This window comes from Geotrypetes seraphini, chromosome 2, assembly GCF_902459505.1.
Source record: "Geotrypetes seraphini chromosome 2, aGeoSer1.1, whole genome shotgun sequence".
NCBI classification, from domain to species: Eukaryota; Metazoa; Chordata; class Amphibia; order Gymnophiona; family Dermophiidae; genus Geotrypetes; species Geotrypetes seraphini.
The window spans coordinates 416,781,602-416,805,141 of NC_047085.1; the positions used below are offsets into that span (position 1 = coordinate 416,781,602).

The window sequence follows — 23,540 nt, forward strand, 5'->3', positions numbered from 1 at the left end:
ATGTAATACTTTACATTTCTCAACGTTGAACTTCATCTGCCACCTCGTCGCCCATTCCCCTAGCTTGTTCAAGTCCCTTTGCAATTCTTCGCAGTCTTCTATAGTCCAAGCACCACTAAAAAGTTTAGTGTCGTCTGCAAATTTTATTATCTCACACTTTGTCCCTGTTTCTAGATCATTTATGAATATATTAAATAGCAGTAGCCCGAGCACCGAGCCCTGCGGTACACCACTCGTGACCCTCCTCCAGTCAGAGTAGTGGCCTTTCACTCCTACCCTTTGCTTTCTACCTTCCAACCAGTTTCTGATCCATCTATGTACATCTCCTTCCACCCCATGGTTCTTCAGCTTCTGGAGTAGACGTTCATGGGGCACCTTGTCAAAGGCTTTTTGGAAATCTAGATATATGATGTCTATGGGGTCTCCTCTGTCCATTTGTTTGTTAACTCCCTCGAAGAAGTGCAGTAAGTTCGTTAGGCACGATCTACCCTTGCAGAAACCATGTTGACTGGTTATCAGTAGTTCGTTCCTTTCGAAATGTTCATCGATGTTTTCTTTTATCAGAGCTTCTGCCATTTTTCCCGGAACCGAGGTCAGACTCACTGGTCTGTAATTTCCAGGGTCTCCTCTTGATCCCTTTTTAAAGATGGGCGTAACGTTGGCTATCTTCCAATCCTCCGGGATCACGCCTGTTTTTAGGGACAGGTTGCAAATTTGCTGTAGTAGTTCCACTATCTCCTCCTTTAATTCTTTCAGAACCCTTGGATGTATTCCGTCCGGACCCGGGGATTTGTCAGGTTTTAGTTTGTTATTCTTCTTTTTTAACGAATTGTAAACCGAGTTGAGCTCCTTAGGGAGATGATTTGGTATATAAATTGAAGATTAGATTAGATTGAAAGGAAATTCTTGCACCCCCCCCCTCCTCCAAAATCAATTCTGGCTATGCACCCAGGGGAATACCTAATATTTTAGGAATTCTAACTGAAATACTGGTGCTTATATAGCTGAGTCAGTCTAGTTGGTACAAGGTTTTAATGCCTGGTAGCTTCTGTGCCTTTTAGATTTTTAGTGCTCTAAACCTATATTGGTGACTTCCAAGTATTGTTAACAGTAGTTCCCTCTCTGTACTGAGAGACATAGATTATGGTTTCTTTTGAGTCCTCTTCCTAGGGTTCTCTTGGAATAACCAGTGGGTGCAGCTCATGAGCAGTGGTTAGGATTTTTTCTAGTTTGGGGCTGTGAATGCTACTACACAGGAGACTCCAGGACACTTTCTTTTTAGTTTATGATATTTTATTTTTAAATCTCATTCATTGTTTTGCCACTTGGTTTTTGTTTCCTAGTTTATTATTTAAATTTCATTTAAATTTCCCAAGAATTCTATAGTTTCAATGGTTCTCCCTTCTGCTTCTATTTCCTTTCACCCCCTCTTTTTCCAACCTTTCAAAGTCCTTTAGATCATTGTAGTCTTATTAGAATGTTTATTTTCTTATTTTTCTCATCTATCTCTATTTTATTTCTTCATTACTCTATTAATTGTCATTTTTTTTCCAGGTACTTTAGTTAGATTGTGAGCCTTCAGGACAGTAAGGGAATTTCTAAGTACCTATTTTACTTATAATTTTAATGCACCCTATTGTCTATTTTTCTGTAAACCGCTTAGAATCCTAACGGAGTTTAGCGGTATATAAAAAATAAATTACATTACATTACATTACTCCAATTCAAGGTTTTTCTCTGAGGCTAGCAATGATAGACTTGATCAGAAAGAGAAAAGGAAGACAGTTACCATTACTGCTGGGGATGGAAAATTATTTAGAAAACTTGGAAGCTAAATACCCTCCTGTGAATATATATTATTTTTTTGTCTTTCATTCTTGGTAGAGTATTTTTCCAAAGATCAAGCAAAATGGTCAGCCACACAAGTGAGAGACACCATCTGACTGTCTTGACATAGTTCCCAAACTGTTTGGAAAAAGACTAGAAGACTTTTTCTTAGGACTTTTGTGCAACTGCAGCAAAGGTCTCCTCAAGTTTTTCATCTGTGGAGATGCCAGAAATAAGAACATAAGAAAAGCCATTCTTGGTCGGACCATCTTGCCATCTTGCTCAGTATTCTATTTCCACAGTGGCCAGCCCAGGTCACAAATACCTGGCAAAAACTCAAACATTCCATGGTTTCCAGACATTATTTTTCCTGTCACTAAGGTTTTCTTTTTTCCATCTTTAAGATTTTGATGGTTCCTAAGTTTTTCTTTTTCTTTCTTTCAAAGTAGTTAACTCAGATATTTTTTTCATTTTAATTCTTTTGCTACCTGTTACTACATTACTATTTGGTTTTCACTTCATCTATTGCCCTTTCCTTGGCCAAAAAAGAATCCTGCAGCTTCAAACACTGTTCTGTTGAATCTTCAAGATGTCCCTTACGAGCCAGAACAATATTTGGGGCTAGGACATGATGCCTTTGGGTGTGGCATTATGTTGAAAGGTGTCTCCTAGGGTTATCAAGCTCCAGCAAAGTGAGATTTCAGGACTTTACCTGAAAAAAATCTGGTCCATTTTATCACCAGAGAACCTAGGATTTGCCGGAGCCTCTGTTTGCATAAGTCCAATGATTCCACTCTCATCACTTGGAACATGAGAAGGGCTCCTCAGGTCTGAGGAGTTATGGCAGCCAGTGTCTGATACCTTCTTCAAAGAATCAACTGTGATCTCCAGCCATACAAGAACCTGAGAGCAGAGATATAATGATTATTGTAGCTTTGCTTCCCAATGTCAGGAAGCTATATTCAGAGTTTGACAACACTGCAACAAATTTAAACGGACCAATTATCTCCCATCATTATTTCTTCTTTGACAGCCCAGGAGGGCCTCTATCTTCAGAGATAAACTTAAGTAAAATAAAAAAAGAAAATCAAAGAATTAGTTGCCTCATTTGGCAGACTGATCTCTAGCAGTGCATCAGAATACCCCACTAGAGGCCAGATACAGATACCACCATTTTGAAATAGGGAGGAACAACTGGACCATGCTCTTGCCTTTAGTAATGGGTGGAAAGTCAGGAAATCTAGATGGAGTTGGGAGTGTCCATGGTAGTTGGTTAGGGGACCAGGGGGATCTAGAGAAAAAGAGGCTGGGCATAGTGAGGGATGAGAGGAAGGGGAGGAAGAAATGCTGGAGGATGAGGAAAGGAGAGATAGAGGGAGAAAGGGCACATGATTTGGGGGTATCCTAAAGTATAGTCTTCTTGGAGGAAAATTAACATAAGAACATAAATCTGCAATACAAATGTGTTTTCCACTCCATGCTCACCTTTCTAGGCGTAAAAACTTTGAATGACCTTACTGAAATAACCAGGACAGAACCTAACTACAACATATTCTGGAAGAAATTGAAAACTCATCTATTTGACACATAGTCACCAGTATCCTCTCCTCCCCCTCCACCATTCTCCCTACCCCCTTCTACCCTCCTCTTCTCCCACCCCTCTTCTCCTTCCCCCTTCTCCTTCCTCACCCCCCTCTTTAAGTCGCTTTGAGCCTACCTAGGTATGAGCGATGCAGAAATAGAAGATTAGATTAGATTCCATGGAATTGGGAAGGTACGGATATGCAAATGGGAATGTTGCTGTGGGGGAGGAGGCGTAAAAAAGGAAAAAAATGCTTCTTTTTAGTATACAGTTGATGGTTAATGTATTAATGCTATGGATAATTGCTGATGTTATGTTACATTTATGACATTGTCTTATGTGTTCATATTAATAAAAGTTATTAAACAATTGTGACTTTCTTTTTAGTACAGAGAATTGATAAGAGCAGATTTTCTGGGAGTATTTTTTTCTCAAAATGTAAGAAAATTTTATGTGCCAAAAATACATATGAATTGTTGCATATGTAATTGCAGTACTGCTCAGGCTCAGAGCAATTCCTGTGCTTGATGAGATCATATATCTTTGAGTCTGAGTCCTGGAGACCAGTAAATGGCATATGTTTTTACATTGGAGGGTATTAGTGGACCCTGTGTTATAGTGGCTTTTCCCGTTACCCTTTTATTTTCAAGCTGTAAAGAATAGATTTAATGAATATGTTTTTATGATGGATAACATTTGGGCTGTTATTATTCACCTCTCAGCAGCTACAAAGGATTTGAGAAAAATGAGCGTTTATCATAAAAACAATTTACATCTGATTTTAAAATATAACACATACAATCAAAAATTACAGGAGAGGGAAAGTAATTTGTAAGTGCCCCAGTAAACTGAATATTAAGATAGGTTAGCTAAGTACTGACATTTGAGACTAGCATGAAACCACCTGATAATCATTTTAAATCGCCATGAATCTGCATTTTAGCAACTGCTTATTGCAGAGTTTTTACAGTTGGCAGCACAGAGAAGTTTGTGGGCAATTGTAAAGGACGAGTGTTGCTGAACTTGTTGAAGAGAGTGTAATCTGAAATGTCTGCTGAGTTTTCATTGCAATCCTCTCCCTCTCCTGTGTACTTCTAAGAATGGATTTTTGTTCTGTATCCATGTTTGAAAATGGGTGGAAAAGTTATTGCTTCTGAAACCCATTGTTTTGATAGTTTTCTAGAGAACATACATTCCTCAGCAGCCTCGGATGCCACATTTAAGCAAAAGCAGCTGCACTTCTAGGAAATGTTTTTATGAATCGCAGCACAGGATAAGCATGTTTGTTAGTCCTGGATATGACAGCATAACTTCATCTATAAATAGGGTTACCAGATGGCTCCAGAAAAAAAGAGGACGGAGTGAGACAGCCAGGTTTTACTTCCATTCTTTTCAGTGGAAGTAAAACCCGGATGTCTCGATCTGACCTCCTTACTTCCATTCTTTTCAGTGGAAGTAAAACCCGGATGTCTCGATCTGTCCTCCTTACTTCCATTCTTTTCAGTGGAAGTAAAACCCGGATGTCTCGATCTGACCTCCTTACTTCCATTCTTTTCAGTGGAAGTAAAACCCGGATGTCTCGATCTGACCTCCTTACTTCCATTCTTTTCAGTGGAAGTAAAACCCGGATGTCTCGATCTGACCTCCTTACTTCCATTCTTTTCAGTGGAAGTAAAACCCGGATGTCTCGATCTGACCTCCTTACTTCCATTCTTTTCAATGGAAGTAAAACCCGGATGTCTCGATCTGACCTCCTTACTTCCATTCTTTTCAATGGAAGTAAAACCCGGATGTCTTGATCTGACCTCCTTACTTCCATTCTTTTCAGTGGAAGTAAAACCCGGATGTCTCGATCTGTCCTCCTTACTTCCATTCTTTTCAATGGAAGTAAAACCCGGATGTCTCTTTCTGTCCTTCTTACTTCCATTCTTTTCAATGGAAGTAAAACCCGGATGTCTCTTTCTGTTCTTCCTTCTTACTTCCATTCTTTTCAAAGGAAGTAAAACCCGGATGTCTCGATCTGTCCTCCTTACTTCCATTCTTTTCAATGGAAGTAAAACCCGGATGTCTCTTTCTGTCATTCTTACTTCCATTCTTTTCAATGGAAGTAAAACCCGGATGTCTCTTTCTGTTCTTCCTTCTTCCTTCCATTCTTTTCAAAGGAAGTAAAACCCGATGTCTCAATCTGTCCTCCTTACTTCCATTCTTTTCAGTGGAAGTAAAACCCGGATGTCTCAATCTGTCCTCCTTACTTCCATTCTTTTCAATGGAAGTAAAACCCAGATGTCTCGATCTGTCCTCCTTACTTCCATTCTTTTCAAAGGAAGTAAAACCCGGATGTCTCGATCTGTCCTCCTTACTTCCATTCTTTTCAATGGTAGTAAAACCCGGATGTCTCGATCTGTCCTCCTTACTTCCATTCTTTTCGATGGAAGTAAAACCCGGATGTCTCGATCTGTCCTCCTTACTTCCATTCTTTTCAAAGGAAGTAAAACCCAGATGTCTCGATCTGTCCTCCTTACTTCCATTCTTTTCAAAGGAAGTAAAACCCAGATGTCTCGATCTGTCCTCCTTACTTCCATTCTTTTCAAAGGAAGTAAAACCCAGATGTCTCGATCTGTCCTCCTTACTTCCATTCTTTTCAATCCATCCTCCTTTTTGTGGAGCCATATGGTAACCCTAGATATCAGGGATCACAAACTGTCTATCTTCATACTTTAAAAGGACTGTGGTTTGGCAGATTTTCATGGTGAACGTAAACACTGAACTGATTGAGCATATTATTTTGTACATTTCAAAAATAAACTCTGGATTGATTGAGTATATTAGTTTTGATTTCTGTAAATATGTCAGCCAATTATTCAGCCCATGATGGTCAGTGATTTGTCTTAAATGTTGATTTTGTTGACAGATTTAGTGTTGAATATTTAATGCAAGGCTGGCCCCAATCCCCCTTCCCTTCTATTCCACAGGTATTTTAAGGCTGACCGAGGGCCCCCTCCCCCGCCTGCCTGTAAATACTTGCTGTTCTAGTGGGGTTGTATGGACAAGAGCAATGTCCATTCATTCCTATCCATCAGATCAACTGTTGTAAAATCAAATACATAATAAACATTAACACAAATGGAGAAGGTCAAAGGAAGAAACTGTAATTCAATAATGCCTTTAAAAAAAAATTAGAACATAATTTTCAAACATTTTATTTTCTACAGTACACATGTAGAGTCACGATTTGAAAACAGAATCTATAGTTTCAAAAACAGGGTAGGGAAAGGTAAGCAGCTTAATCCAGATGATGGGCTTATTTATATTAAAAGAAAATTTAATTATAGCAGTTTTTAATATATTCTTTCTTTCTACAGGTACAGTTAATGCATGTGAAAAAACATCTTTTGCCTTTCTGCGACATGAGCTTCCAGTGAGGCTAGCCAACACTATGAGAGAAATTGCTATTCTTCCTGATCCACTGCTGGGCACCCCTTCAGTACAGCTAGTGCAGAGCTGGTATGTAACACAAGCACACACACACACATACACAAAAAAAAATAATGGCTGCCTTAACCATTCCTTTGAAAGGAAAGCAAATGCACCAATACTTGCATATAAAATTATAACACACTAGCTTGATGTACAATTGTAGTTGACTAAGATATTATTTTAGAAGTCTCAAAACCTGCATTTAGATGTCAATTTTGCATAGACGTCCAAATCACAATTTTATAATGCCAGGATATAGATGTGTAAAATTTGCAGTACATCCATATGGCAAGGGGGTATGGTCTGGGTATGTTTTGTGGGTCTAGGGCAGGGGTGGGCAAACTTTTTGACTCGTGGGACACAATGGGTTTTGGGTTTTTAAAAAATCTTTATTTAGTTTTCAAATCCACAAAAAGTGCAATACAATATACATACAAATAATAATAATCAAATAAGCACTTATAATCAATCAGTATCAATACGCAAATAAAACTCCCTCTCCCATCCAACATTTTCCATCATCAGTGATGCGGCAGAGGGAATTCCCCAAAGAGAGAAGGCTGCAAAGCAGCCTGTTTAGAGTGCTGCTGGCCTGATGCTGCTCTGAAGGGAGATAAGTAGGGCTTGCAGTTGGCAGGGTTTAGATGGGAGGGAAGGATGGAGGGTCATCAGGGGTTCAACTGCGCAGTGGGGACGTGTGCTCAAGGGTTCTGCTGCACAAAGGATGGGAGGGAGGAAGGGAAGAATGGAAGCTAGGCTCACGGTCGGCAGGGTTTGGATGGTCGGCGGGCCAGATTAAAAAACTAAACGGGTCGGATATGGCCTGCGGGCTGTTGTTTGCCCATGTCTGGTCTAGGGAGAGGCCAAAATATGAATATTTAACTCCTATTGCAGAGGGATACAGAACATCCATGTCCAAAAAAATGGATGTCAATATTAAGAGAAGCTCACATTCGAACTTCGTTTCCCCCCCAGTTAGAGGTTGTAAACTGAAAAAACACCATGAACACCTTCTCTCACATCAAGCAGCATTATGGGGCAAAGATCTAGAACAATTGCTTTTGCCCACTACTTATGAGGAATTCAGGAAGCATCTAAAAACACACCTGTTCCTAAAGCATCTAGACAACTGACCCGTACATCTCTTTCTCCTCAATAACGGTTTCTGATCTATATAATCCCTTTCTTCCACCTCTCTTAAGTTCAATCAATTTGTACCTTTGTTTAATCTTTTGTAAACCGCATAGAACTTCACGATATTGCGGTATATAAACTGTTATTATTATTATTAAATGTGTTGTTTGTTTGATGGTTTTGTAGGTATATTCAAAGCTTAATGGATATATTGGAATTCCAAGATAAAAGCTCAGACGACCAAATAGCTTTATCTGAGTAAGTATTATTTTAATTTATTATTTTTACAATCATACCCTCCCCCCCACATTTACAAAACCGTAGCACAGTTTTTAGCGCTGGCCATGGCGATATTATCTCCGACGCTTATAAAATTCCTATGAGCGTCGGAGCTGTTACCGCCGCAGCCGGCACTAAAAACCACACTATGGTTATGTAAAAGGGGGGATGGTTTCTCTTGGGCAGCACAGGATTGGGTTGTGTGTTTGCAAATGTAGAAATCAAATTCACCAAACAAGTTGTAAGTGCTTTTTTTTTTTTTTACTGCTGTAACGCATGCATGACTAGCTTTGGAGAACTACATTCTTTCCATCAAGTTAGTATACTGTATATTTTTCAGCACAGTTTTGAACTGACCTAATGAAGAAATCATTGTTCTCCTAAGCTAGTCATGTTTGTGTTAAGTTAGTCCAATAGAAAGGACATATCAGCAAAGTTCAGGATCCAGTTCAAAATGTTGTAGCTTTTTAAAATCCTGCAAATCAAATCTTTCCTCTTTATCTCAAAGGAGAGATTAGTGGAGTATGTTCTTGTTTGGTTATTAAGGTTTCCTGGTGAAAACCATCTTGGATTACCTTTGCACAAGGAGATGTGAAGGGGAACTAAGAAAATGGGTGAAAGGTAGGGCAGGGGTGAAACTAACAGGAGGCAGGGCCAGGGGCGGGGCTGAGAATGTAGCAGGGGTGGGGTTATGTGTCCTCTTTTTTTGACTTCACAAATATGGTAACCCTAGAGCTAACCAATCATATTCGGTGGCACTTAACCGGTTAGTGCTGCTAAATATTACCACAAAATACTAAACTCTGTGGGTGGTCTGGGAACAGAGGCAGCACTTACCAGTATTCAGCGCATGGCCAGCTAAGTTAAGCGGTTCATAGACAGTGGCGCGCAAGACGCCAGCGCGCTGACAATCCAGCGCTGACAATTCGGCGCAAGACAGAAGCGCGCGGGGGAAAAAGTAATTTTTAAAGAGGTCCGACGGGGGGTTTGGGGTGGCAACCCCCCCACTTTATTGGTTAGTGTTCGCGCTGCTGTTGGAGGGGGGTTCGTGGGGTTGGAAACCTCCATTATAGCGAAAACGGAACTTTTTCTTATTTTTTTTGGGAAAAGTTCCATTTTCTTTATAATGTGAGGGGTTTCCCCCCCCCCCCCCGCAGCGCGAGCACTAACCAATAAAGTAGGGGGATTACCACCCCAAACCCCCAGTCAGAGCTCTTTAAAAATGACTTTTTCCCCCGCGCACTTCTGTCTTGCGCTGAATTGTCGGCGCGCTGGCATCTGGCGCGCGATTATCCCATCACCGAGTTTAGCAGTCATATCAGACTGCACAAAAGTCAGTCCTGTCTTCATGCAGCATTGCTTATGCAGTTAAGTGCAGAATATTACACTTAACCACGTAAGAGAGAGCCGCACACATAAACCTGGATAGTCAGTGCTGGTTCCTGGATATGGCCCAGCATTGAATATCTGGGAATAATACCAACGATGGCTAAAAAATGCTCACTGTCACCAGCTGAATATCTCCCCTCCCCCCTATCATTTAAAAAAAAAATGCTGCAGCTGGTGTTTTAAAAGAATATGCTGACTGCTGGTTTTAAACATAATACTCCCCCAGTGTTATCCTCCCCAAAACCATATGGAAGCAGGTGGTGTGGTTTGGTTTGGTTTCTTAAGGAAATAAACTGTTTTTAGTTTCTAGAACCCAAACTAAACCTGGGGTCTTATCTAAACATAAAGCAGAGATTCATGTCAGCAACAGGATCTCTTGAACTGCAAGGTGTCTTGAGATTGCTTGCTTGTGAATCTTATCTTGGAGGAGCAGATCTTGTTTACTCTGCTAAGGTCTCATCATCATGGTACAATGTTAGATGATACCTTCTGAGTCATTGTAAACATTTTGACCCGGGGGTGCCTAAACCTTTGCAAGCTCAGGTATAAAGCATCCATATTACAGGGCTCAGAGATACTGGATTTTGAATCTTGATTTTGGGGTTCCCAGCTCATCACAAAGAGGGTGACCTGCAAGCAGATGACTGGACACATTGAAAACAACCATGGGGATGACGCTGGAGGGACTTACTGGACAAGCACAAAATCGATTTCTTTTTAGATCTGTAATTTATCAAGTTGCTAGGACTCGGACACAAGTCGATGGCACCTCACTAACTAACTAGCTCATCACTCTAACCATTAGGCCTCCCTCTTAAGAACATGAAACTTGCCATACTGGGACAGACCATGTTTTTGAAGGCTTTGCCTCAAACAATATTTGTCATAATTGCAGAGCAGGATGAGCTGTTTGGAAATGTGTTTTCTTTAAACCTCATTGCTATCATAATCTGGCACCCCGCCAACCCTTTTTCAGTCACTGAGAAAACAAAAAACGATTTGTACTGTACTGTTATGCAATCCGGTATATGATATTTTTCTGCTAGGAGAAAGAAAGAAAATTGGAATATGGGGATTTTTGGATTTGGCTTGCTTTTTCTCAGTAGTTCAAATATAAAATTGAAGGAAAACAACTTAGAGATTGTGACTGAGTTGAATCAGAGGCAGAGCTGTGTGCAGGAAAACAGTTTGATTCATGGACCTGGTTTCCAGTTGTTGTGTTAGGATATATGAAAGACAGTTTCCCCCAGAAATAAATACCTCTTCAGTTGGTATATAGAGTAATTTCACTCACAGGAGAGATGATCAAGTTTTCAGCTTAAAGTATATCATTCAACCCTCCAGCTACTGTTCATCTATTATACAGGCCCTAATGTGATAAAGCAGACCAACTTCAGCATGTTTTTAGAGTGATGTTTCTGGGAGTAACTTTATAAAGAATATTTCATGTGTGTATGGCAATATACATAGGTAAAGGCTTCATATAAAATTATCTCACATGTAAAAGTACATGCAGTGTAATTATAAACCAAAAGATAAGCAGACCACACAACAAAAGAAAATAGGCAATTTATTAAACAAACAGTGCCCAATGTGGCCACATTTCACCTTGAAGGCTTTGTCAAGGGCAGAAAACTGTCAAGCACATAAAATACAAAAAGAAACAAATTAAGGCCCTCCTTTACAAATCTGCAGTAGCGTTTTTAGTGCTGGCCGTGGCGGTAAGAACTCTGATGCTTGTAGGAATAAATGCTTTGCTGGCGGTATAAATGCTAACAGGGCTTTGTAAAGAAGGCGGTAAATATAGTCAAATTACAAGTTATACTCAATTAAACAGTTCACTGATAGAAGAATAAAAGATCTCTAGGGCCTTCTAGCCCTACACTTCAAAAACTTTGCTACTATTATTTTTCTCACTTTACTACTGCTTTTTTTTTTTTTGCTCACACAATAGATGTAAAATATGTGCTAAGTGTAGCCCGCATTTTGACTTGGGTTTTAAGATAATCATGGATTTTTATTGCGTGATACATGAGCATGTTAGCTTACCTCATCAGACCTTAGACATGGTTTATTTGTCTTCTAAGAATGAGTAAATAAAAAATCTATGCCAAAATTAGCATGCATTTTTACTCGCATTTATTACATTGTTCCTTACAGACCACCACAGCACTATCCACATAGTTTCCAGGCTGTGCAAGGGCAGAGCTGGAATTTATCCAGAGAGCAGTGATATTCAGTCTGCTCTAATCAGGTTGAGGTGCCCTTTTACTAAAATGCATTAAGATTTCAAGTTAACATGTCTGAAAATGGAATTTTCCCTTGCATTAACTAAATCTAATGTGGCACTTTTCAGGGTATTTTGAAAAAAAATTTTCAGGTCATGCACTAGCAAATTAGGAGTTAATGTGGGAGCACTTAGGAGGAAATTCTATAAATGGTACCTAAAGTGTAGAAGCTTACATCAATGAAATTCAATTTCAAAATGAAAGTTAATGACATTGTTAATGAGCTTTAACAAGCTCACAATAAAAATAATTTTTTTAAAAAAAGATTCATTGGGTTGTAGGCACTACATCCAGATGCGTACCACCATGTAGATGTGGTTAGGGGCAGATTGGGGGTATTCCACACTTTTCTTGACATCTTTTGTTTCATTTGATATCAATAAAATGAAAAGCGTAAAAAATAAGTGTGGAATAACTTGTAAGTTTTATGGCTGCACATCATTCTCTTCTTGGTTGGGTTGAGAACTTTTTGGCGGCCCCTTGTAACGATTCGGTCTGTTAGGATAGTTTTATGTGCTGGAGAAGCAAGTAAGAAATCTCAGTATGAAGGTGGTCCACATCTGATGAGAGCTCTACCTGAAATCCAGCCCTGAAACTCAAGCACACGCAGCTTGGAACAGGGCTTGTGAGATGATAATGTTCTCTCTTCAGGGTACTGATGATAAATTCAAATGTATTGCTGTGTAATTTAATAAAATGTATTCTGAAGTTATGGTGTTTTGGTGATCAGCTTTGCAGAGGCACTTATCATCATTCGAAACAGACACAACAATGTGGTTCCCACAATGGCGCAAGGCGTCACGGAATACAAAGAAGCTTTTGGTGTGGATCCCGTCACCAATCAAAATGTCCAGTACTTTTTGGACCGTTTTTACATGAGCCGCATCTCCATAAGGATGCTCATTAACCAGCACAGTAAGTCAGATTTCATTTCTCGCTTAAAATGCAAAAGTTTAATATTTATATTTTATATATACGGACTTACAAATATATAATATTGAGATTTGAATATGGTAGCAACCAAAGAATTTGTTTCTTTCTGCTGCTTTTGCTTCTAGTTGATGAAATTCTATTTACTTTTGATATGATTGAGAAAAGAGAGAAATCTTATCCTTCTGTGGAGTTAGCTAGTTTTGTGAGGGAAAAGACCCAATGGACACTTTTTCTTGTTCATATGAAGGAGCATTTTCTAAAAGTCATCTAGGTCCGAATTGGGACATTTTTACCAATAAAGTTTTAAAAAAAAAAAAACCCCATCCATCTGACAGCAGCTATTTTCTTTCTTTTTTTTTAATCTTTATTCATTTTAGGTTCAAACAATTTTTATTGATGCAAACAGCAGCAAATACAATGCCAGGGCACCCCAAAGGTGCACAGTACAAACAATGATGCATCATTTACAATAATATAACAAGCATGGACAAAAGAAGAGTAACAACAACCAAATTCCCCCCTCCCCCCATCCTACTCTACATAGGGTGAGCGAGATTAATGAGGACGGAAAGGCATTTCGAGGCCCTGGCCCCAAAAATGCCACACCACCCCCTCCCCAACCTAAGCCTACTTATCCTATTCGTGACTAAGTGCCAGAACCTTCCAATACCCCCACTTCCCTTCCCAAATCCCCCCTCCCCTCCCCCCAATAATAACCAATATCAAGTGCAACAGTTTATAAGTTTACAAAATAAACAGCATCTAATTCCATCAATTAATATAATAAGTTCATATCCCTACGTTCAAATTTATAAATTTGGCACAAGAATTCCACCAAAAACTATAGTTTAATCTGTCCCAATTTTTCAAAATAAGCTGCATGGCAACTCCCATCATGATGAAAAGTAATCTATTATTATATGAAGTTATGGGACTCTTGGCCATCAAAAACATACCAAACAGCACTGTATCATATGTCAGTGCCAATGTCATCTGACAGCTATTTTCAAACAGGAATAATGTCCAGCAGCAAGATTTGAATTGGACTCCTCTGGTTGTCAGCTCAGTTGTCTACGTAGCTAGTGTATTTACGTTAATTATTTTGATCTGTGCTTAATGATTTTCATTTAATTTTATGTTTCTTTTGTGGGTGGCTGAGCCTGGTCATTTCTGGTGGGGGGGGGGGCTTCCCCCCTGTGTCTGTGATGTATTTTTAACTTTTGTTACTATTGGGTTTCTCATGTATTTGGGTTATTGGGCATGGAAGCATCATTGAAAAATGTTGTAAACTGTTAATTATGATACAATTTTTAGTATGGAAAATCAGTTCTGCAGCCATTTCTCAAATTGGAATGCTGGTAGCATTTCATTTTGAAAGTTGTTTGCTGGTGTGCACAGGATGGAATACCAGACGTAGGACTCTGACTTCACTGTGGTGTTCCTCCTTTTGCTTGAATTTCTGCTCCACATCTAATCGCAAGTGCACCTACAGCAGAGTGAGAGAACTTCTATTTTTTTTTAACTAAATTATAACCTTGAACACTGAACATCATATATTGAATTGCCTGAAGCATACTATTACCTTGTGGTAAAACTATTTTCTCTCAGAATTCTCAGTAGGCCTCTAGGTTTTCATGGTTATCACTGAGGAGCACATATGGCTCCAAGATGCTGGATTTGTGCATTGAAATGTATAAAACTGTGAGCTATAGGCTAATTATTTTGTTTTCTTGAACAGCTCTTCTTTTTGATGGTAGTATGAATCCAGCTCACCCAAAGCATATAGGAAGCATTGATCCTCACTGCGATGTGATAGAAGTGGTAAATGGTATGGATTCTTTTAAGTTTTATGTGTGGTCATTTCTGGATTCTTAATACAAAGTAACTTTATTATAACAACCTCATGTTTTCCCGTTCTGAAGAATTAAGGGGGAAAATCTATAACCAGCGCCTAAATTTAGGCATTGGTAGGTACCCTGCCGATGCCTATGGAATTGAAAAATGCAGATAGAAACAGCAGTGTTGAAGTGCCTACTGATGTCTAAATAAAAGACGGCTGAAATGGCCGCTGGAATTATGGCTAGGTAGCTGCTTTAGACTGTGGAACACCAAAGTAGGCATGGCCAACGCCAGAAGTGGCATTAGGCAGGCTAAAGTGGCTACCCAGTCGTGAATCACGCCAAGATTGGTGGCTTAAATATAGGCCTGGAAAACCCTAACCTACATTTCAGCCGCCTATCTTTGCCGCTAGACCGCAGCAGCCAGTCATGGCAGGGGAATTCCCCCTCCCCCATCAGCTGAATGGCAGGGATTTCCCAAAGCTGTGATTCTATAACCGGCACCCAAGTCAAATTGCCAGTTAATCATTCTAGGGTGCCGATTACAGAATTCCAGCTTTGGGAAGTCCCTGCCGCACATCTGATTTTGGGGGGGGGGGGGGGGAAATTCCCTTGCTGAACAGCCTTGGCAGGGAACCCCCGAATCACATCACATGTTGGCCAGCAGGAGGGATACCCAATCCCTCCTGCTGCGACCCACTAAACATCCTCCTCCAAAACCCACACAGACCCCTCCCTTACCTTTTTCTGGAAGGCTGGCTGGAGGGAGTCCACTCCCTCTGGCCGGCAGGCCCGCTTCTTCAGAATGGTGAGCCTTCCCCTTCATGGTGCATCCTGGTATTCACCGGGCAGGGGCCAAAGGCTCTGATAGGCTCAGGTGCCTAAGGCCCCTTCAAAAGGAGGGACTTTTCACTCCTGGGCCAACTGGAGTCTTAGGCCTCATTCCCAGTGTATTCTGAGATGCATTGGGAGTGGCTTAAGACTTCGATTGGCCAGATCCCTAAGGCAAGGGGCTCTCCTTCCGGAGATATTAGCAGGAGTGATGAAAGCAGGGATTGGGCATCCCTCCTGCTGAGGATGTTAGTGGTGGTGGCAGCAGGATGGAGTGGGCATCCCATTTGCCAGGAATGTTAGCAGGAGATGCCGGAAGAAGGGAGTGGGCATCCCTCCTGCCGGCCAACTTGTAGTGGGGTTCAGGGGGTTCCCTGTTGTGGCCACTCAGTTAATCGCGGCAGAGGAATTCCCCCCCTCCCCATAAGCTGAGTGGCATGGACTTCCCAAAGCTGCAATTCTGTAACCAGCACCCTAGAATGATTGGCAGGCAATCCAACTTGGGCGCTGGTTACAGAAATGAGGCAATGGGGAGTCCTTGTTACTCAGCTGATGAGGGAGGGGGGAATTCCCCTGCCGCAATAAGCTGCTGCAGTCTAGCAGCAAATATAAGCAGCTGAAATATAGGCCAAGGTTTTTCAGGCCTACATATCAGTCGCCTATCTTGACTGAATAGACGCGATTCTGTAACCGGCGCTCTCAAATGATTGACATGCAATCAGCAGATGCTTTTAAGATGGCCACCGACTTGAACGCTGGTTACAGAATCCAGCCCTAAGTGGCCAATTCTCAAAAGACAATTTTTGGAGTAACTAGGTGTTTTTATCTGCAAAGAAATGCCTTTAAAAATCCCACCCCCATCCCCCCGGGTCTGGCAAAAAGAGGCAATTTAGATTAGGTCATTAAGCCAGGCAAAGTAAGTGTGGGGATTTAATTTTGAAATCTTAATACCTTCTTTACTTCACACATTTTGTATTTGCAAATTATATTGGTTTAAGATGCCCCATAGCACTGGCCTATCATTGATTTTAAAAAATGAAATTCTCAGGCAGTTTCCCATGTGGCCCGTGAATGCTAAAAATTGGCTACTCTATATTAAGCTCATCCAGATAACACGGAACAAAAAAATTAGACAGCATAGAACATTTCTTTAACTGTTAGCAATAGTTTTTACTACGAGGGGCTGCTGAAAAGTTTTCAGCCCAACCATCAAAGTTGAGTTAGTCTCCATAAAGGACTATACACTTAGCCAGTGATTTTCTACTTTTTTCATTCCGCTGGAAAAATATGTAACGAAAAAGTTGTAAAATTGCTGAACTAAGGGCCTGTTTTACGAAGCCGCACTAGCAGCTGTACTGCGGTAACGGCCTTGAAGCCCATAGAGATTTAAAGGGCTTCGGGGCCGTTGTCGCACGGCTTCGTAAAACAGTGGGAAAGTGTATAGCCCTCGATGGGCTGAGAACTTTTCAGCGGCCCTTTGTACAACTCATATGAAAAACTAGGTAAAGATATTGTGGTTATAAAGTAAATTAATGTTATACAAATTTACAGGCAAATTCCAGTCACTGATACTTTATAATTAGAGATCATAAAGGGAATAAATTATCAATGTGGGTTACCATTAAGACATTTGTGCTACTTTAGCACAGACCTATTTTATGCACTGAAAAGTGGAGGAACATTAAAAAAATAAATGTAAGTTGAAAAATAAAAATAGGTCCTGCTCATAACCTTTTAAAAAAATGGCCATCTCACAGCAATAGTCAAACAGGAAAAACATCAGATTTCCAATTTGATTATGACTGTGAGATGGGTGAAATTGCACTGAAAACATCCAAAATGAACAGCCATTTTCCAAAGTGAAACATCCAACATTTTAATAACAAAAACCAGGGACAAGAATGTCTGGTATCATTTTCAAAAATATGGCCTCAGAGACTGCCGTGCAGAACAAAGGAGTAGCCTAGCGGTTAGTGTAAACAAAGAGCTACAGGTTCAAACCCCCCATAATCTTTTTTTTATATATAGTAAATATGATCCCCCCCAGGCCCTGAAAAATACCTACTGTGCCAGAATGTGCAAGAGCCTTCAGCTTTGCAGGTACAGTAGGTATTTTTCTGTTTCAGGAAGGCTCAGAATTATTATTCTAAAAAGTTGAAGTAAGATTTGAATCTGGATCACTTGGTTCACAGCCCACTGTACCAACCACTGCCCTACTCTTCTAAATTGTTTATTATATTGTTCAGAAAGGCTATAATACCAGTTTCACTTTCAGGGCAGAGGGACAGCAACCACTGGAGGGATAAGGAGGCATCATATATTAATCCCTCCAGTGGTCAGCTGCTCAATTAGAGCACCCTTCTGTAACCTGGGCATGACCAAAACATGACTAGATAAAAACATCTTTTTTGACAGAGATGTTTCTTCCCATTTGAAAATCCTACTTTTGGGCCTTCCCTAGTCCTGCCGAAAACATGCCCACAACATGGCCCCTTGCTATTTGGACAAACCGCAGTGAGAAATGTCCAAATTCTGACTTTCCAAAATCAGGATTTAGATGTTTTTAGTGAATGGACCTTTTACGAGGAATTTTAAGACCTTTGTCCGCTCTGAAAATGAGCACCCTAGTTACTAAAAACTCAGGGTCACATTAAAATTACGTAGTGAACTCTCATATATTAAATTTAGAAGTCTGTTGAAAACTTCTCTTTTCGGATTGGCATACTCTTAATTGCTTTTTCAATCAGGGGATATTTAGGATCATATTGGTATGAACGTTGGGGGAGAGATCTGAAGATTTGCAGTTGCTGCTTTTTACAATTATATTTTAAGTTTTATAATCTTTTTTTTCTATTTTAATTAGAATTTACTTTGTAAATTATTATTATTTTCTTTGTATTTTACTTTCCTATTGATTATGGAATTCTTTTCTTTTTTTTGTTTAGTACTATGTAAACCACTATGATGATGGATTAAATAGTGGTCTATAAATATCAATAAACATAAAATAACATATCTTAATGGTAGCATGCACTGATAACTTCCCCCAAAGTATCTTAGGGATTTGTTCTTGAAGATATCATTAAAGTCCCCTCAATAAATTAGTTCTGAGCGATACTTTGGTATGTGAATTATGTCATGTGCTCTCCTTGTATTATGCTTTGCATATATCTGCAGTGTTTTGTTCTGAATCCTGCATAATAAGACTATATACTTTATATGAATGTATTGTAGATGCATTTGAGAGCGCAAAGATGCTGTGTGACCAGTACTACTTGGCTTCTCCTCAACTGTTGGTCAAGCAGGCAAATGGTAAGAAAAACAGCTGCATTCAGTAACATCTACAAGCATTTTGATCATTCTTTCTCCTATATTTGTAGTTCAAAATATTTTTATTGATTTTATAGATAGGGTAATAACAGCATAGTAGAGCTAACCCCAGGATTTTTTTTTAAACTTCCATTCAGTATAAAATCCTTTAGCATTAACACAAAGATAAAACTGATATTTTTTGAGACATAACATTGGTTTTGTCACTAAGAATTATACTCGGGTATCAGTCACCAGATCCATAGATAAGGATGTGGAGACATAAGTCACAGAAAAAAAGGTGACTGTTGGTGTTATTCAGAGAGAGAACATGGATGGCCCTGTAATTACTAGTTCAAGCCCTCCACAACTATGTCAACTGTTTCCCTGATTAAAACTCTGTAATACTTGATATCCTGTTGCTGTGGAAAGGACCTGTGAATATTTTCACATCTGCAAAGAGGGCCTACTTTTTTGCTAAACCAAAAGCTTTTTGAATGGATTCTCTATTGTCACCAAATAGAACAATGATCAGTTTCAGAGGCATGTATGTACTGACATATCAAACATGCATATCTTCACTCAAAATGGGCAGATTGTAGTTCAAGACTTTAAATGAGGCAGAATCTGAGAGTGAAAACGCATAGCATATTAGACAATCATGCTGTTGATCAGTAGCAGCCTGCCTTAGTGATCCTGCTGGATCTCTCTAGCGCATTCAGTTATGTGACAGTAATTCAGCTCTGCTGGAGAGGTGACATTAAGTAGTTGTAGAGAAGAGGTGGGCTTTGCTGCAGCAGCAATTTTTTTAAATAGGCGTTGGGAAAGGGGAAGCACTTATTTTCAAATATTCCTTTTTAAAAAAAATTTGGGGTCTTTTTAGATCTGTAATTTATCACTAGGACTCGAGCAAGAGTTAATGGCACCTAACTAACTAAGGAAGGGAGGATCAGAACTATATTTGCTTTCAAATTAGGCCTGCTGTTTCTTGGTCAGACCTGCACGCATAAACTTTATGCAGAGAACTGCTAAATTTTGTCTGAAGCTGTATATATACTTGGTTGGTCTGTTGGAGATCCCTAGGGTATATGTTTTTTTCTGAATTAAAAGCCACACTTTTACATGGTGACAAAAAGCTGTGTAGTCACTGGAGGGAAGAGAGCTCCATTGCCACTGCACAGAAGGAAGATGTAATACGTCAAGCTCTGCCCCCAGCATTATTCAAATCCAGACTCAAAGCCCACCTTTTTGAGGCTGTGTTCAATTCCTAACCCTCGTTTACTGTAACATAACCATGACTGAGAAACTCCCTAACTCCCTGCTTGTCCTGTTTGTCACTTTGTTTAGATTGTAAGCTCTACTGAGCAGGGGTTCTCTCTTGAAGTTTTAATGTACAGAGCTGCATACGTCTAACAGCACTATAGAAATGATTAGTAGTAATAATAGTAAGACAGAGAGGACCTTTGCTCTCCACTGATCTAGTGGGTTTTTGTTTCCTTCTGGGTCTAGTGGGTTTTTGGGGGTTTTTGTTCACCACCTTGGATATTTGGCACATCAATGAGGGCCAAGAGCCAATTATCTTCGAATAATAACAAGCTATTACTCATTATGACAGGGATTACCATACAACAGATTATGAGAAATTGGAAAAATTGGGATCGATTGAATTATAGCTTTTGGTGGAACTCCATATATCATATATTTAAAATGGAAAGAGTAATTGCCATGCAGCAGGGGAATTTTAGGAAATTTCAGGATATTTGGGAACCATTAACAAAATACTGCAATGAATGAATATCATTTTGTCCCTTTAAATATGCACATCCAAAGTGGGGGGAGAAGGGTGGGGGGGTATTTTGGTTTTCTTATAAGTGCAAATAATGTGGAGAGGGGGCTATTATATGTCTTCTTATGTTTGATGAAAGTCATTGAATATGGGGAGGGAGGGTTATGAGATCTGAATTAGATTATAATAGGATATTAAGTGATGTATTTAAATATAAATTGATGTTATATGCTGTTGCACTTATTGTAAGTTTTAAAAATGAATAAAGAATATTAAAAAAAAGAAGAAATATTTTCTAAATAAAATGTATCTAATCTCAACCTGGAAAGAAAAAAACCTGAACCCTTTCATTTAAATTCAACTCTCCTGTAAATGGTTTTATAACTATCTTGTAAATCTTATTGTATGAGTAAATCAAATGCATCAGCAACCCCCCCCAAAAAAAAAAATAAATTAAAATTTATTTATTTAAAAAATTTCTATACCATTTAGAACTAAACGGTTTACATAATTTACATACATAAAATTTTAAAAACATAATGAAACAGACACACAAACAATCTTCAGATAAATATCTGCAAAATAACACCAAAAACTTATATAAAGAGATCATGAATAATTCATCACTATACCAGAGGAAGAAAAAAAAATTATTGGCTAGAAAAAGGCGTCTACAAATAATTGCGTCTTGAGTAATTTTCTAAACAAGCCCTTTTCATGACAGTTTTGTATCAGGCCCACAAGGGAGTTCCATATTTTAACTCCTGCACAACAGAAAGTCATTTTACCCGTCTCCACAAGCCTCGGGTTAGCATTCGTTTTCAGCAAAGCTAAATTCTCAAATCGTAATGATCTGTTTGGTGAATAACTAAACATATTATTTTTGAACAATTCTGGTATGATTCCATACAAGAATTGATGGCAAATCATTACTACTTACATCATTTCCAGTTACAGGTAGTGCTGTCCCTCGACAAGGTTAAATATTAGGCCTATACTAAGGGCTCCTTTTACTAAGCTGCGGGTTCAGTGTATCTGCGGTCAGCAGTACTTCTTCCCACAAATTGGTATTTGCAATTGGGAAATCTATTCCACAATACTAGCGCATTAATTAACAACTGGACCCTTGAAAAAGTCTTTGTAAGCCGAAAAACGGCCCGTGCTGGGTCTGTTTGTTTTTAATGTGGTTGATGTGGATATTTATCTTGACATTGATTGAAGAAATAAAAGAAGGTCAAGAACATTGTGTTTCGTCCACAGTTTGTTTTGTTGTTGGATTACAAAAGAGAATGTCTCTTGAACTATAAAAACAAGATGGTTTTTTAAAAAAATTATAATAAATGGGTCTAAACGATAACTGTTTCCTTTATTTCAGCAAAAGCATCTGAACAGCCCATTCATATTGTCTATGTTCCTTCTCATCTGTATCATATGCTGTTTGAACTTTTTAAGGTACATTTTGTATAAATTTTGTTTACAGTACATATCTTAAAATTGAATTCAGGCTGCCCTGCTGTCCGCTGAGGTGTGCAGGAACTGTCTCTGGGCTTCCTGTTTCGTCAGGCCTGGGTGCACTATGAAGGTGATGCACTCAAGTCTGGAAAAGAAGGCACAGTAGATGTTGCTACTGTGAGGGACCCCCGCCAGCCAATAAGGGTATAGTTATGAAGATGTTCCCCTGCAGCCCTCTGGTTAGAAAGGGTCCCCCTGGGTATGCTGCCTAAAGGGATGGCAGCGACTACTCAGAATGCACAAAAAAAAGGCTTTTTGCTTTAGATGATAACTTCTTTTCCTCACGTCAGGGCAAGTGTACTTGGCATTTTACATTTGACACAAAAAGGCCCATAGTCCCCAGACACAGTATTGATTTGCTGAGTATTTATTTAGACTAACATAATTTTAAATCAGCAGTTGGAAAGGCCAGGGCTTACACTGTGCTTCTGAAGTGTCAGAAACAATACCTTAGGAGCCCTTGAAGTGTTGTTAGCCTATGAATTAGCAAATGTTAACTGAGAGCACATGATGGCACAAAAAGCTGATTGTTTAGCTGGTTATAGGGTGGAAACGAGTAGGGAATGGATGTGGACTGTGCATTGCTGTTAGTGCAAACTACTCTACTATGTAATAAGGGGGAAATTCTATAAATAGCACTGAAAAAGATGCGCACTAAGCGCTATTCTGTAACTTTGAGTGCCAGACTTAAGGCCTGCTGAAACCTGCTGGTGTTCACGTTAGTTTTGCTAAGGTAGTATTCTATAACTATGCACATAACTTTTAGGAATGCCTCTTCTATTCTGTGGCCACGCCCCTTCTGTGACATGTCCCTAATATGGCCATGCCCCCTTTATGGGACATGGGAGTTAGGTGCCATGACTTAAAGCAGTGTATCGCAAACTCTGTGCCGCAGCACACCAGTGTGCCTCCTGAGATTTTCAGGTGTGTTGCGACACACTGGCGAGGAGGAGAGTCATCCGCGCTGGCTGACGGCCTACAAGATGTGCCTCTCACGGCAAGAGGCAAGTCCCATAGGCAGCCAGCCGGCGCGGATGACTCTCCTCCTCGCCGGTGTCTCTCCTCCTCTTCCCGCACCTCCCCTCCTCCCGGATCCCTCCACTGAAGTGGGTCATGGCCAGATGGGCCTCCATGCATGCGTGGACTTCGACGCAATGACATCATACATGCATGTGACATCATCTGGGTGCCTTCTGGCCGGGGCACTGGGTTTAGTGTACCGCCAGCTGGAAAGTGTACGAGACACTGACTTATGGAATAGTGTGCAACCAATGCAGTCAAAACTTTTAATGAATTGCCAGTTAACAGCAATAATTAGTTGTTAGCATCCAATTATTGATGGTTAAGAGCTCTTT

The 23,540-nt window shown here is 39.8% G+C and overlaps 1 protein-coding gene across 1 annotated transcript in view; it reads left to right on the plus strand.

The window, feature by feature from the left end:
* The window catches only part of PDK4 (pyruvate dehydrogenase kinase 4), a 40,365-nt gene that overhangs the window by 3,781 nt on the left and 13,044 nt on the right, over positions 1-23,540 (plus strand). Inside the window, exons 2-7 of the mRNA XM_033931090.1 lie at positions 6,772-6,913; positions 8,207-8,278; positions 12,707-12,891; positions 14,648-14,737; positions 18,813-18,890; positions 22,049-22,125. Coding sequence (XP_033786981.1) covers positions 6,772-6,913; positions 8,207-8,278; positions 12,707-12,891; positions 14,648-14,737; positions 18,813-18,890; positions 22,049-22,125 — 644 coding nt within the window. The remainder of the gene's footprint in view (positions 1-6,771; positions 6,914-8,206; positions 8,279-12,706; positions 12,892-14,647; positions 14,738-18,812; positions 18,891-22,048; positions 22,126-23,540) is intronic.